Below are 14,151 nucleotides of genomic sequence, written 5' to 3'. Positions count from 1 at the left end.
TTGTCAACTCTTTCTATCCTATTGGGTCCGAGACCACAATTGTCTTCCCTTGATTTTCGTTGTTCACGAATATAGTCCCTAGTTTTGACAGTGGGTTACTTGTCAGTAATTTTTATACCCCTTCCAAATTTATTTCTACATGTTTAATGCCTCAAATTGCAAGTAGGGGGGTGAAATTACACTGTAAAAAAATTTGGGTCCAGAATTTTAAAGGAAAGTAGTGATTTGGTCCAGCTGAAAAAGGTTGATAAACATCCAATACAAATTAGAAAATAAGAAAATTTAATACCAGTTGATCGGTTCTTTGTTCAGATATACTTTTTATCTCTCCCCAAAAAAAATAATTATATGACCATTTACAGGACATATTATGTCTGACAATACCTCAAAAAATGCATTTCATGGGCTTTTATAGAGCTCTGACTATGGGGTATTGGCTTTGCTCAGTGTTGAAGGCCATACAATGACAAATAGTTCTTAATTTCTGTGTCATTTTGGTCTCTTGTGGAGAGGTGTCTCATTGGCAATCATACCACATCTTTTTTATATTAAATAACCCAATTGAATGAAACTTAGGTGAATTGTTTTTATCTATTGAAGAAACTTTAATACCAGTAATGTCTTGGGACAAGTTCTATAATGGTGACGATCAACTTTTTATTAATAGAGTGATGTCCTTTGGAAATATTAAAATTTATGGAAAATGGGCCCTCATCTTATTCTTTGAAAAAAAAGTGACAGTTGTTACAGATCAGGTGTAACAAAAAATTTGTTCCGGCGTGACATTTGTTCCGCCGAAATATGTTCCACCAGAAATTATTTCACAGAAAATATGTTCCAGCACTATGATTTATCTTGTAATAATAATGATACTGTGACCTATAGACATAGTGTCAGAGTCAATCTATCACAGTCCGATGATTTATCCTATTACAATAATGATACTCTGACCTATAGACATGGTGTCAAGAGTCAATCTATCACAGTCAGATGATTTATCCTGTAACAATAATAATACCGTGACCAAAATAAATGGCGTCAGAGTTAATATATCACAGTCAGATGATTTATCCTGTACCACTAGTGGTACTGTGGCCAATAGACATAGTGTCAGAGTCAATCTATCACAGTCAGATGATATATCCTGTAACAATAATGATACTGTGACCTATATAAATGGTGTCAGAGTTAATCTATCACAGTCAGATGATTTATCCTGTAACAATAATGATACTGTGACCTACACACATGATGTCAGAGACAATATATCACAGTCAGATGATTTATCCTGTAACAATAATGATGCTGTGACCTGTAGACATAGTGTCAGAATCAATCTATCACAGTCAGATTATTTATCCAGTAACAATAATGATACTGTGACCTATTTACATGGTGTCAGAGTCAATCTATCACAGTCAGATGATTTATCCTATAACAATAATACTACCTTGACCAATAGAAATGGCGTCAGAGTAAATTACTGTGTAAATATATCACAGTCAGCTGATTTATCCTGTACCACTAGTGGTACTGTGGCCAATAGACATAGTGTCAGAGTCAATCTATCACAGTCAGATGATATATCCTGTAACAACAATGATACTGTGACCTATAGACTTGGCGTCAGAGTCAATCTGACGCCAAGTCTATAGGTCACAGTATCATTAACAATGATTTATCCTGTAACAATAAGGATACTGTGACCTATAGACATAGTGTCAGAGTCAATCTATCACAGTCAGATGATTTATCTTGTAACAATAAGATACTTTGACCTATAGACATAGTGTCAGAGTCCATCTATCACAGTCAGGTGATTTATCCTGTAGCAATAATGCTACTGTCGCCTATAGATATAGTGTCTGAGTCAATTTATCACAGTCAGATGATTTATCCCGTAATAATAATGATACTGTGACCTATAAACATGGTGTAAGAGTCAATCTATCACAGTCAGATGATTTATCCCGTAACAATAATGATACTGTTACATATAGACATGGTGTCAGAATCAATATATCACAGTCAGATTATTAATCCTGTAACAATAATGATACTTTGACCAATAGAAATGGTGTCAAAGTAAATCTATCACAGTCAGATGATTTATCGTGTACCAATAATGTTACTGTGACCTATAGACATAGTGTCAGAATCAATCTATCACAGTCAGATGATTTATCCTGTAACAATCAGGATACTGTGACCTATAGACATAGTGTCAGAGTCAATCTATAACAGTCAGATGATATATCCTGTAACAATAATGATACTGTAACCTATAGACTTGGCGTCAGAGTCAATCTATCACAGTCATATGATTTATCCTGTAACAATAATGATACTGTGACCTATAGACATGATGTCAGAGACAATCTATCACAGTCAGATGATTTATCCTGTAACAAAAAGGATACTGTGACCTATAGACATAGTGTCAGAGTCAATCTATAACAGTCAGATGATTTATCTTGTAACAATAAGATACTTTGACCTATAGACATAGTGTCAGAGTCCATCTATCACAGTCAGCTGATTTATCCTGTAGCAATAATGCTACTGTGACCTATAAACATGGTGTAAGAGTCAATCTATCACAGTCAGATGATTTATCCCGTAACAATAATGATACTGTGACATATAGACATGGTGTCAGAATCAATATATCACAGTCAGATTATTAATCCTGTAACAATAATGATACTTTGACCAATAGAAATGGTGTCAAAGTAAATCTATCACAGTCAGATGATTTATCTTGTACCAATATTGGTACTGTGACCTATAGACATACTGTCAGAGTCAATCTATCACAGTCCGATGATTTATCCTGTAACAATAATGATACTGTGACCTATAGACATAGTGTCAGAATCAATCTATCACAGTCAGATGATTTATCCTGTAACAATAAGGATACTGTGACCTATAGACATAGTGTCAGAGTCAATCTATAACAGTCAGATTATTTATCCCTTAACAATATTGATACTGTGACCTATAGACATGGTGTCAGAGTCAATCTATCACAGTCAGATGATATATCCTGTAACAATAATGATACTGTGACCTATATAAATGGTGTCAGAGTTAATCTATCACAGTCAGATGATTTATCCTGTAACAATAATGATACTGTGACCTACACACATGATGTCAGAGACAATATATCACAGTCAGATGATTTATCCTGTAACAATAATGATGCTGTGACCTGTAGACATAGTGTCAGAATCAATCTATCACAGTCAGATTATTTATCCAGTAACAATAATGATACTGTGACCTATTTACATGGTGTCAGAGTCAATCTATCACAGTCAGATGATTTATCCTATAACAATAATACTACCTTGACCAATAGAAATGGCGTCAGAGTAAATTACTGTGTAAATATATCACAGTCAGCTGATTTATCCTGTACCACTAGTGGTACTGTGGCCAATAGACATAGTGTCAGAGTCAATCTATCACAGTCAGATGATATATCCTGTAACAATAATGATACTGTGACCTATAGACTTGGCGTCAGAGTCAATCTGACGCCAAGTCTATAGGTCACAGTATCATTAACAATGATTTATCCTGTAACAATAAGGATACTGTGACCTATAGACATAGTGTCAGAGTCAATCTATCACAGTCAGATGATTTATCCTGTAACAATAAGATACTTTGACCTATAGACATAGTGTCAGAGTCCATCTATCACAGTCAGGTGATTTATCCTGTAGCAATAATGCTACTGTCGCCTATAGATATAGTGTCTGAGTCAATTTATCACAGTCAGATGATTTATCCCGTAATAATAATGATACTGTGACCTATAAACATGGTGTAAGAGTCAATCTATCACAGTCAGATGATTTATCCCGTAACAATAATGATACTGTGACATATAGACATGGTGTCAGAGTCAATCTATCACAGTCAGATGATTTATCCTGTAATAATAATGATACCTTGACCAATAGAAATGGCGTCAGAGTAAATCTATCACAGTCAGATGATTTATCCTGTACCACTAGTGGTACTGTGGCCAATAGACATTTTGTCAGAGTCAATCTATCACAGTCAGATGATTTATCCTGTAACAATAATGATACTGTCACCTGTAGACATGATGTCAGAGTCAATCTATTACAGTCAGATGATTTATCCTGTAACAATAATGATACTGTGACCTATAGACATAGTGTCAGAATCAATCTATCACAGTCAGATGATTTATCTTGTAATAATAATGATACTGTGACCTATAGACATAGTGTCAGAGTCAATCTATCACAGTCCGATGATTTATCCTATTACAATAATGATACTCTGACCTATAGACATGGTGTCAAGAGTCAATCTATCACAGTCAGATGATTTATCCTGTAACAATAATAATACCGTGACCAAAATAAATGGCGTCAGAGTTAATATATCACAGTCAGATGATTTATCCTGTACCACTAGTGGTACTGTGGCCAATAGACATAGTGTCAGAGTCAATCTATCACAGTCAGATGATATATCCTGTAACAATAATGATACTGTGACCTATATAAATGGTGTCAGAGTTAATCTATCACAGTCAGATGATTTATCCTGTAACAATAATGATACTGTGACCTACACACATGATGTCAGAGACAATATATCACAGTCAGATGATTTATCCTGTAACAATAATGATGCTGTGACCTGTAGACATAGTGTCAGAATCAATCTATCACAGTCAGATTATTTATCCAGTAACAATAATGATACTGTGACCTATTTACATGGTGTCAGAGTCAATCTATCACAGTCAGATGATTTATCCTATAACAATAATACTACCTTGACCAATAGAAATGGCGTCAGAGTAAATTACTGTGTAAATATATCACAGTCAGCTGATTTATCCTGTACCACTAGTGGTACTGTGGCCAATAGACATAGTGTCAGAGTCAATCTATCACAGTCAGATGATTTATCCTGTAACAATAAGGATACTGTGACCTATAGACATAGTGTCAGAGTCAATCTATAACAGTCAGATTATTTATCCCGTAACAATATTGATACTGTGACCTATAGACATAGATGAATTTACTACCTATCTATTATATCTATTATACTGATAGAATAAACAAATAATACAAATAAAATTCTATTTGGAAGTCTCATACCTTGATAAACTCGTAATATAGTGTAAATCTCAAAATATATAACTTTCATTTTCTAGACTGTACATGATATCAAATGTCCTTCACATTACATGTGACGTATTTGATCACGTGATATTCATTGCTAGAAAAAAAGACCTTTTAAACAGGTCGGGACCACTACCTTATATGGAAATGCATAAATTAGCATACTTATGTTCTCGCACATGTAATTGTTTATTTACATTTGACGCAATTTATTTTTACCTAGGTTTTTGACCAATCCACTAAATGAGTAACAATGCATGATGGACTACTACGTGTTTACAATCAACCGAGAACACGCATTATTTATTGAAATACAACACATTTTATCGTGCAATGCGGGATTCACAATTTCGCTTAGTTTTTCATTTTGTGTATCCTCATTTATAGTTTGTGGTACAAAGTAATCCTTCCATGCTCAGATTAACGAAGAGTTGTTTCTATGCGAAGAAAAAAGGTTTTGAATTACCCGATATATAGCCATTAATATGTTTGATGATGGCACGGAGATTTCATGTATTCGTCCACCAGACAGCAACGAAACAACAGCGAAAAACACAATTACCCATGAGACAAACTTACTAGTGTAAAGTAAGCCGTCGATAACAGCCGGTGCTAATATTCACGAGTACAGCAATTTCCGTATAGATGATTAAAGGCAAATGTGTGATCCTTGAATTTTGTGTTCGTAAAAAAGGCGAAGAGACTTCCAAACTGTTCCCTTTGTTTTGAAGGTAGTGAAGTCAGCAACTGTAGTTTCATTTTGTTTTCGTTTTTTAACGGGCTCGGACATTCGCCAAATTGAATAAAATCATTACAGCTGATTTCCTAATGCTTGCAAAGTAAAACTTTGGTTGACTTGCTTGCTTTGTGTGTATAGTTGTTTAAACAATATATATAGGCATAGTTTAACTTGTATATTTTATATTTGAATTTAATTTGTTGTTATCCTAATATGATTGTACAATATACAAACAAAGCAAGCAAGCTAACCAAAGTTTTGCTCTACATGCATTAGGAAATAAGCTGTAATGATGTTATCCTTATATGTATGTGCGACGAGGTGGAAAATTTGATATGTTTTGTGAAAATTGCAGCGTTGGATATAATATAAAAAAGAAGATGTGATATGATTGCCAATGGGACAACTGTCCACAAGAGACCAAAATGACACAGAAATTAACATTTGTAGTTCACCGTACGGCCTTCAACAATAAGCAAAGCCAATATCGCATAGTCAGCCATAAAAGATATCTCATTTGGCACTCATACCTCATCTTCTTATTTTATATACAAAGCACGTTTTTGAACAAAAATAAAAGGTAATATGGCACCAAATGTGATCCAGAGGCTTGGAGATATTTCACATACATCAACATGACAGCAGCCGAACGATAAAAAACTTCTAAGGTATATTTTGTGATAAAATTAGCAACTATCGGACTTTATCGATGGATGAAGCTATATAAAAATGTATTAAGCTATATACCGTACCCGCTCAGTGGCGGATCCAAAAGGGGGGGGGGGGTCCGAGGGTTGGACCCCCTTTTTTGAACGATCAATGCATTTGAATGGGGACATGTAGTTGGAACCTCCCCTTTTTTTGTCCTGGGTTAGGATCCCCCTTTTTGAAATGGCTGGATCCGCCCTGCCGCTTTTATAACACTTATTTTTAGCATAATGCATATTATGATGTTCTTACTTTCAGTTCAGGTCCTGATAAATTTTACACATCCAGTACAGAAAGAAGTGTTTTAATGAAAGTTTTCATGTTTTTCTAGGCAGAAATGATTTGGGAATGACATTATACAGGTTTAAAAGAGCTCAAAAAATTTCATAATGGACAGTGGTCATTTCATCTGAAATTTCACTGTTTCAGGTCGTAAAATTATTGAATAGGTACAATGAATAACAATGGACAAAACCTCTTCTTTAGTTACAGAAAACCATCAACATTTTGAAGATTACTTTCTGGCCAATGCCTGATTGAGGTTGCTTTTTAAAATTTATTTCAATTTTTCTTTATTTTTAAGCTTTACAATTTTTATTGAACTTTTGATTTTTACATTTTTTATTCTATTTTTTTTTTTTAAATTAAGATAAAAACAATAGGTACATTTAGTTTAAGTGAGAAAAGGTTTTAAGGAGTACTTCATGGGTAAGTGCATCCTTAAAGTTGTATGTAGAAGTTTTGTTTGAAATTTCAGGTGGTAGTTTATTCCAGTCTTTGATTGTTTGGCTGAAGAATGAGAATTTAAAACTGTCTTTATTGCATTGGAGCTGTCTGAATGTTAATTGATGAGTAGATCTTGTTTTGGACTGGCTTTTTATCAGAATATCTTGTGATGGTATAGCAATTTCGTTATTTATTACTTTGTGGAACATTTGTAATCTGGTTTTAAGCCTTTGTTCTTGTAGAGTTTGCCATTTCAGATTTTGAAGCATATCAGATACACTGCTGGTGTTGTGAAATCTGTTGCATGTATATCGTGCAGCTCTTCTTTGCACTTGTTCCAGTCTGTATATATTTTCTGATGTGTATGGGTCCCAAACGGTACAACAGTATTCGAGTTTTGGTCTTACTATAGTTTGATATGCTCTTTCTTTCACTAATTTTGAACTAATTTTTAGATTGCGTCTGACGAAAGATAAAGATTGATTTGCTTTTGCTGCTGATTGTTGTATATGTTTGTTCCATTTGAGATCTGAAGAGATTGTAATGCCTAGATATTTAGCTGATTGTACTTGTTCTAGGATATGACCGTGCATGTTGTAATAGAAGTGTATTTGTTTTTTCTTTGTTGAGACTCTTAAGATGTTACATTTGTCAGGGTGGAATGACATGAGCCAGTCGTGTTCCCATTTAATAGCTGCTTCTATGTCTTCTTGAAGCTTAATACAATCGTTTTGGCAGGTAATAGGCCGGTTGATAATGCTGTCGTCTGCAAAGAGTCTTATTTGGCTGTGTTTAAGGTAGTCAGGTAAATCATTGATGTAGATAAGAAAGAGTATTGGTCCTAGTACAGTGCCCTGAGGAACGCCTGCTGTTACTGGATTTTTTTCAGATGTCGTGTTTTCGAGAAGGACTGTTTGAGTTCTGTTAGATAAAATTGATTGGATCCAGTTTATTGCCTGATCAGAGATGCCGTAGTGTTTTAATTTGAAAAGTAAGCGTTTGTGTGGCACTTTGTCGAATGCTTTGGCAAAATCCATGATAACTAAGTCAGTTTGTATATTTTTATCGTTGTTTTGAGCTAGTTGGTGTATAAGAGATATTACTTGAGATTCGCAAGATCTTTTTGCTCTAAATCCGTGTTGTAGTTCATATAGGATGTTATTTGCTTCAAGATGTTTCATCATATTGCTAGCTAGTATATGTTCAAGTAATTTACATGAGATACAGGTAAGTGAGATTGGTCTATAATTACCAGGATGATGTTTGTCTCCTTTTTTAAATACTGGTGTAACATTTGCATGGTTCCAGTCTGATGGTACTTTGCCTGTCTCAAGAGATTTATCAAAAATGATTACAAGTATGTCTGAGGTTATTTCGATGTTTTCCTTCAGTATTTTGCCAGCGATAGTATCTGGTCCTGTAGCTTTATTGGTGTTTTATGTTTTTTATGAGTTTGTATACACCTTCCCGACTGATGTTAATTAGTTCCATTTTAGGGTGTGTACTAGCTTCTTTCGTTGGTATTTCTGTGTTAGTTTCTGATGTGAAAGCAGATTCAAATTGTTGGTTTAGTATGTTGGCTTTTTCAGAGGGGTTTGTATGGAGGGTGCCTTCGCTTCTTAAGGATGCAATGCCGGTGTTTTCTTTTCTTTGGCTTTTTATATAAGAGTACAGCTTTTTTGGTTGTTTGTTGAAGCAATGCTGATCTGGTTCTTTTATATCGATGTCAAAGATCATATTTTCGATGTATGCCCAGTATGCTATTCTCATCTCTTTTTGGAGTTTGGTCTTTATCTCTTTGTATTTATTTTTGTATTTAGAGTCATGACTTTTCTTTTTATAGAGTTTGTTTTTCTTTCTTATGAGTCTTTTCAGGTCTCTATTTAACCATGGTAATTTTGATTTTTTTCCAATTACTTTAGTTGGTTTATTTTTGTTGATGGTCTCTGTTGTTTTGGTTTTAAAGGTGGTCCATATATCATCGATAGTCATATTTGTCTTGTTTGCTTTTAAATGATCATATATAAGAATAAGGTCTTTCTTTATGTTCTCCCAGTTTGCTTTTTTGTATATTAGTGCTTTATGTGGTTGTTGTTTTGGTGTTGGTATAGCAAAGTTGGTTTATTTTTGTTGATGGTCTCTGTTGTTTTGGTTTTAAAGGTGGTCCATATATCATCGATAGTCATATTTGTCTTGTTTGCTTTTAAATGATCATATATAAGAATAAGGTCTTTCTTTATGTTCTCCCAGTTTGCTTTTTTGTATATTAGTGCTTTAGGCCTAAATTAAAATATTGTTTGTTTGCCCTTTTCCGACCCTATGTTTTGAAACAGGGTAGGTAGGTAGGTAAAATATTTTATTTTTTTCCCCAAAAAAATAACTTGGCTCGGTATATTATTTGTCATGGGTAGGCAGGTAGGTATAATATTTTATTTTATAGATACAAACTCTGCATAATGTAATTTGTGTCCGTTTTGTTTTTGCAAATAAGTTTTCTGGGACAATTAGTTTTAAAAAAATATCACGTAGAATGTGAAGCTAATTCATATGCACTACTATTTTGTTTTCAAATATCAAAATATAGAGCTGTGCTGCATATCTTCAACGTTTATATGCCTGGAACTTTGAAGAGTTTGAACTTGCACTAATATTCTGTACTATGTACCTTGTATGCTTACCTTAAGATTTTCTGTAAAAGATAACTTTGTACTGATAAGATATGTCCGGACAGACATACATTACTAGTAGAAAAAGTCCCTAGAGTGTTAAAAACATCGTGTGTGCCTTTATTTCCAATAAAAATGCTACAAGACTTAAAACTCTGACAATTGTCACGACTCACGTATTTTACATCGCATTTATAAATGACCTGTATGGAAAACTTGGCGATTTTACTGCCAGATATTCTCCACTTTACAGGGTTTTGTCACTTTTGGTTCATGTCAGATATAAATAATATAGCGACATCGTTAACATAATCATCCTGATCTGCGGATCACAAAAGGCCATCCCTACATAGAATACAACGTCCGTTTACAAATTAGTTTGTACACACGTTGATGATTTTGTATCAAACGAACTTTTTTGTAAATGAACCCTGCTCTTTAAGTATAAAGGTACAGAGTAGCGTACGTCATATCATGGAAGCGTTCACATGCTGAACATCTATTTCAAACAAATGCTTTGAAACTTCAATTGCAAGTGTTCATGTCAAACGCTCAGGTGATACCAAACGGACTGGACCTTATAACTTAAAGATAAAACCCGAGAATTCCGGGTAAAATAGTTTTGAGCGGGAAATACAAATATAAGATTTTTGGTAGGAACGAAAAAATAAAATAAAATAAAATCTTGCTGGTAAATACAAATAAAAGATTTTCAGGCGCAACGAATTTATAGGGTCGGTCGGTAAAGGGCAAACAATCAATATTTTAATTTAAGCCTTATGTGGTTGTTGTTTTGGTGTTGGTATAGCAAAGTTGATTTCACAAAAGACAATATCATGGTCGCTTCCTCCTATTGGTGGGAGGGTCTCAAATCTGTTGATAAATGATGGGTTTGTCATGAACATTAGATCTAAAGTTCTGTCATTTCTGGTGTTTTTGTCAATTACTTGTGCTAGGTTATTATCATCCAGAATATTAAGCAGTTGTTGGTGTAGTGCTGGATCAGGTTTGTTTGGTAATACCAAGTGTTTTTCCCAGTTTATGTGGCCTAGACTCAGCCAGATGTTTGCATTTGTTTTCTTGCATGCAGTATTAAGAGAGATACCCATGTTTTCTAATGATTCCCCTTTATCTGAAGGTGGTCTATAGTAGGCACCTAAGTAGAGCGTTTTACTATTTGGTGATGTTATTTTTGCCCAAATTATTTCACAATCTGTATCAAATTCATTTACTAGTGATGATACGTATTTATTTGATACTGCTAGTAGTACTCCTCCATATCCATCTTTTCTATTTTTGTTGTATACGGTGTACTTTGATGGTGATATATACTCGTATGGTGATATAGTATTTGAGAGCCAGGTTTCTGTGCCATAAATTATGTCTGGTTCACAAGATTCAATTATTTGTTCTATTTCAGGCTTTTTATTTTTCATAGACTGAAAATTGATGGTAAGTGTTCTCAGTGGTGTTTTACATGGATTAGGTTTGTTTTTGTTATTTCTGTATTTCCCCTGGTTTTTTGGTAAGGGTGAAGATGTAAAATTTGGTGGCCCGATGTTATCCACACCATTTGGCTCGTTACTTATGTCTAATTCTGAATAACTGTTTGATGTCTCAATTGTGGTGTTGAAAAAGGTTGTGGAAAAATTTGGCATGCCACAGTTGACGCATTCCCATGAGATGTTACTGTTTCCAAATATTTCATACATGGAGCGATTAATTTGTTGGCAGTTGATGTGATACCACTGTCCGCAGCTGTCACAGCAGACAGCTTCAGTTTTCCATGTGACTGCACAAGTGCATGTTCCGCAAGGATATTTTGGTGTACGTGGCCCTGGGTTTGGTTCAGGGGCATATGAGTTGGTAAGTAGCAGACTACATAAGTACATAAGTACTAGTTTGTCATATTTTATCAATGATTTCTTTGCCTGTATGTTAAGCATATTAAGTGAAGAAATGTTTGACTTACTTGGTTCTTGAGATGACAAGGTTACTGACCAAGATCGATCTGGAGCGTCACTGTTGAGCTGAACATGTGTGTTGTTTGCCATGTTTACAGTTTTGCAGTAAGTATGCATATCTAAATTTAACGATTTTCCAATGCAAGTCGTGAGGACTGTTGCAAGTATAGTTTTAATTGTATTCATGCTGTTTGAGACAGTTGGTAAAAAAGATAGAAAATAGAAGGATGTTAATACAGGTAGACTTACAGTGTTAATCTTCGTTCCTTGGGCGACTCAAGGATGCAAGGTTACTGTCTCTTGGTTTAGCCTGTTTGGTTTTGAATAGAACGTATAAGTTTGTTTACTTCCGGTTTTACGGTTTTTAATGGTCACATGATTTATTTGGCGGTAGCAACTGTCAAATTTGACAGTTTTTATGTTTTTTTATTTTAAAAATGTATTTAAGCAGTAAATTTTTTAACAATATGTGTATTTAATGAATTCAAGCTGATTACGATGATCAAGATAAAGATAAATATCGTGATTTTAGTGAAAAATTTATATTTTTTTTTCGGGAGCCCATGCAAAGTTTGACCTACTTCCTCTTTCAGACATGCGCACCTGCCTAATAACAACAACTTTAACAAGGTGAAAAAAAATGTCGAATAGTGAAGCCCGTAAACAATACTTTTTTATTCTGAGCATGCAAATTAAAGATTATGTTATATATTTTACAATAATCACATTCGCAGAACAAAAACATACATTTTGAGAATCCCAGACACTATATTAGTTGACAGTTCTTCCACTAATTCCACGTGTTTTTCGGTTGTAGTAAACTCGTAGTAGCCCACAATGCATTGTAGCTCATTGAATCGATTGGTCAGTTTTTTAAGGCCGTATTGGCCTTGTGTTTGGGAAATTACTATGCAAATATATTCTGACGTAAAGAAATCTAGAGTTCTCGACCTGTTAAAGAGGCGTATATATACGTTTCCAAATTTTGAAGTGTCGGTATTTAACTAAAATAAACGCCATTGAGCTAATTTTTTGTGCATCTGAAAGATAATATAAAAGCCTTTAAGAATAATACCGTAATTCAATGAACAAATAATTTTTTCATAGAAAAATACAATATTTTTGCAGGGAAATGCATACTTAAACCCCGTGCCTACTTTGGTGTTTGACACCTAATTTCTCTAATATAACCTAAATTGGAGATATAACCCAGAGCCCAGAGGTAGATTTAAGGGGGAGCAGGGTTTTAATTATTTCTAAAAAAAAATGGTTGAATATAAAGGGAACCAGTGGCGGATCCAGGGGGGGGGGTTCCGGGGGTGCGCACCCCCCTTTATTTTTGCCGATCAATGCATTTGTATCGGGACATGTTTTGCACCCCCCCCTTGCCCTGGGTGCCCTGGGTTAGCACCCCCCCTTTCGAAAATTCCTGCATGCGCCCCTGGGAACACAGGCGGATCAAGCCATTTTAAAAAGAGGTTCCTAACCCAGGACAAAAAGGGGGGACTATATAGGGAACAAAAAATCTTACCCCTTTTGAATCCGCCACTGTGGAATCACTGAAAAATGACAAGAGCGGGCCCCTACTTTATGAAATTTCTAGATCCGCCAGGGTCTGTGATAAATCTACGCTAAATAAGCTATTGTTATATAATTGATTACGTAAAGTAGGTCAACAGCTCATCTAGCCAACAATTACAACTAGATGAATTTACTACCTATCTTTTATATCTATTATTATACTGATAATAAACAAATAATACAAACCAAATTCTATTTGGAAGTCTCATACCTTGATAAACTCGTAATATTATATATAGTGTAAATCTCAAAATATATATAACTTTCATTTTCTACAGATTGTACATAAAATCAAATGTCCTTCACATTACATGTGATGTATTTCATCACGTGAGATTCATTGCTAGAAAAAAAAACTTTTAACGAGGCGTATATATCGGTTTATCAAATATATCTTTTTAAGGATGTCTGCTTGTCATGTTTAGAAATTTTTGTCAGATTTTCAGAATCCTCTGGTTTTATCCATTTGAATGGCCTTAAAAAAAATCCCCATGAACCCCCATTTTTCTTTTTATAAATCTTTTACATGTATAATTATAAGTCATTTGTAAAAGTCTTATAAAATTTTATTTATTTTTTAA

The 14,151-nt window shown here is 34.4% G+C and overlaps 1 protein-coding gene across 2 annotated transcripts in view; it reads right to left on the bottom strand.

Moving 5' to 3' along the window:
- Positions 1-13,894, bottom strand: part of LOC134721478 (uncharacterized) — a 57,822-nt gene extending 43,928 nt beyond the window's left edge. The window contains exon 1 of one of the 2 annotated variants that reach the window (XM_063584531.1): positions 13,782-13,894. In XM_063584531.1, coding sequence (XP_063440601.1) covers positions 13,782-13,839 — 58 coding nt within the window. In that variant the 5' untranslated portion in view covers positions 13,840-13,894. Of the gene's footprint in view, positions 1-5,162; positions 5,257-13,781 lie in introns of those variants that run through there. The other variant, XM_063584532.1, reaches the window with a different exon arrangement.
- Between the last annotated feature and the right edge of the window lie 257 nt (positions 13,895-14,151).

This window comes from Mytilus trossulus, chromosome 6 (genome assembly GCF_036588685.1).
Source record: "Mytilus trossulus isolate FHL-02 chromosome 6, PNRI_Mtr1.1.1.hap1, whole genome shotgun sequence".
In the NCBI taxonomy this organism is placed as follows: domain Eukaryota; kingdom Metazoa; phylum Mollusca; class Bivalvia; order Mytilida; family Mytilidae; genus Mytilus; species Mytilus trossulus.
The sequence above is the reverse complement of the archived record's forward strand: the minus strand, read 5'-3'. Positions and strand labels throughout refer to the sequence as shown.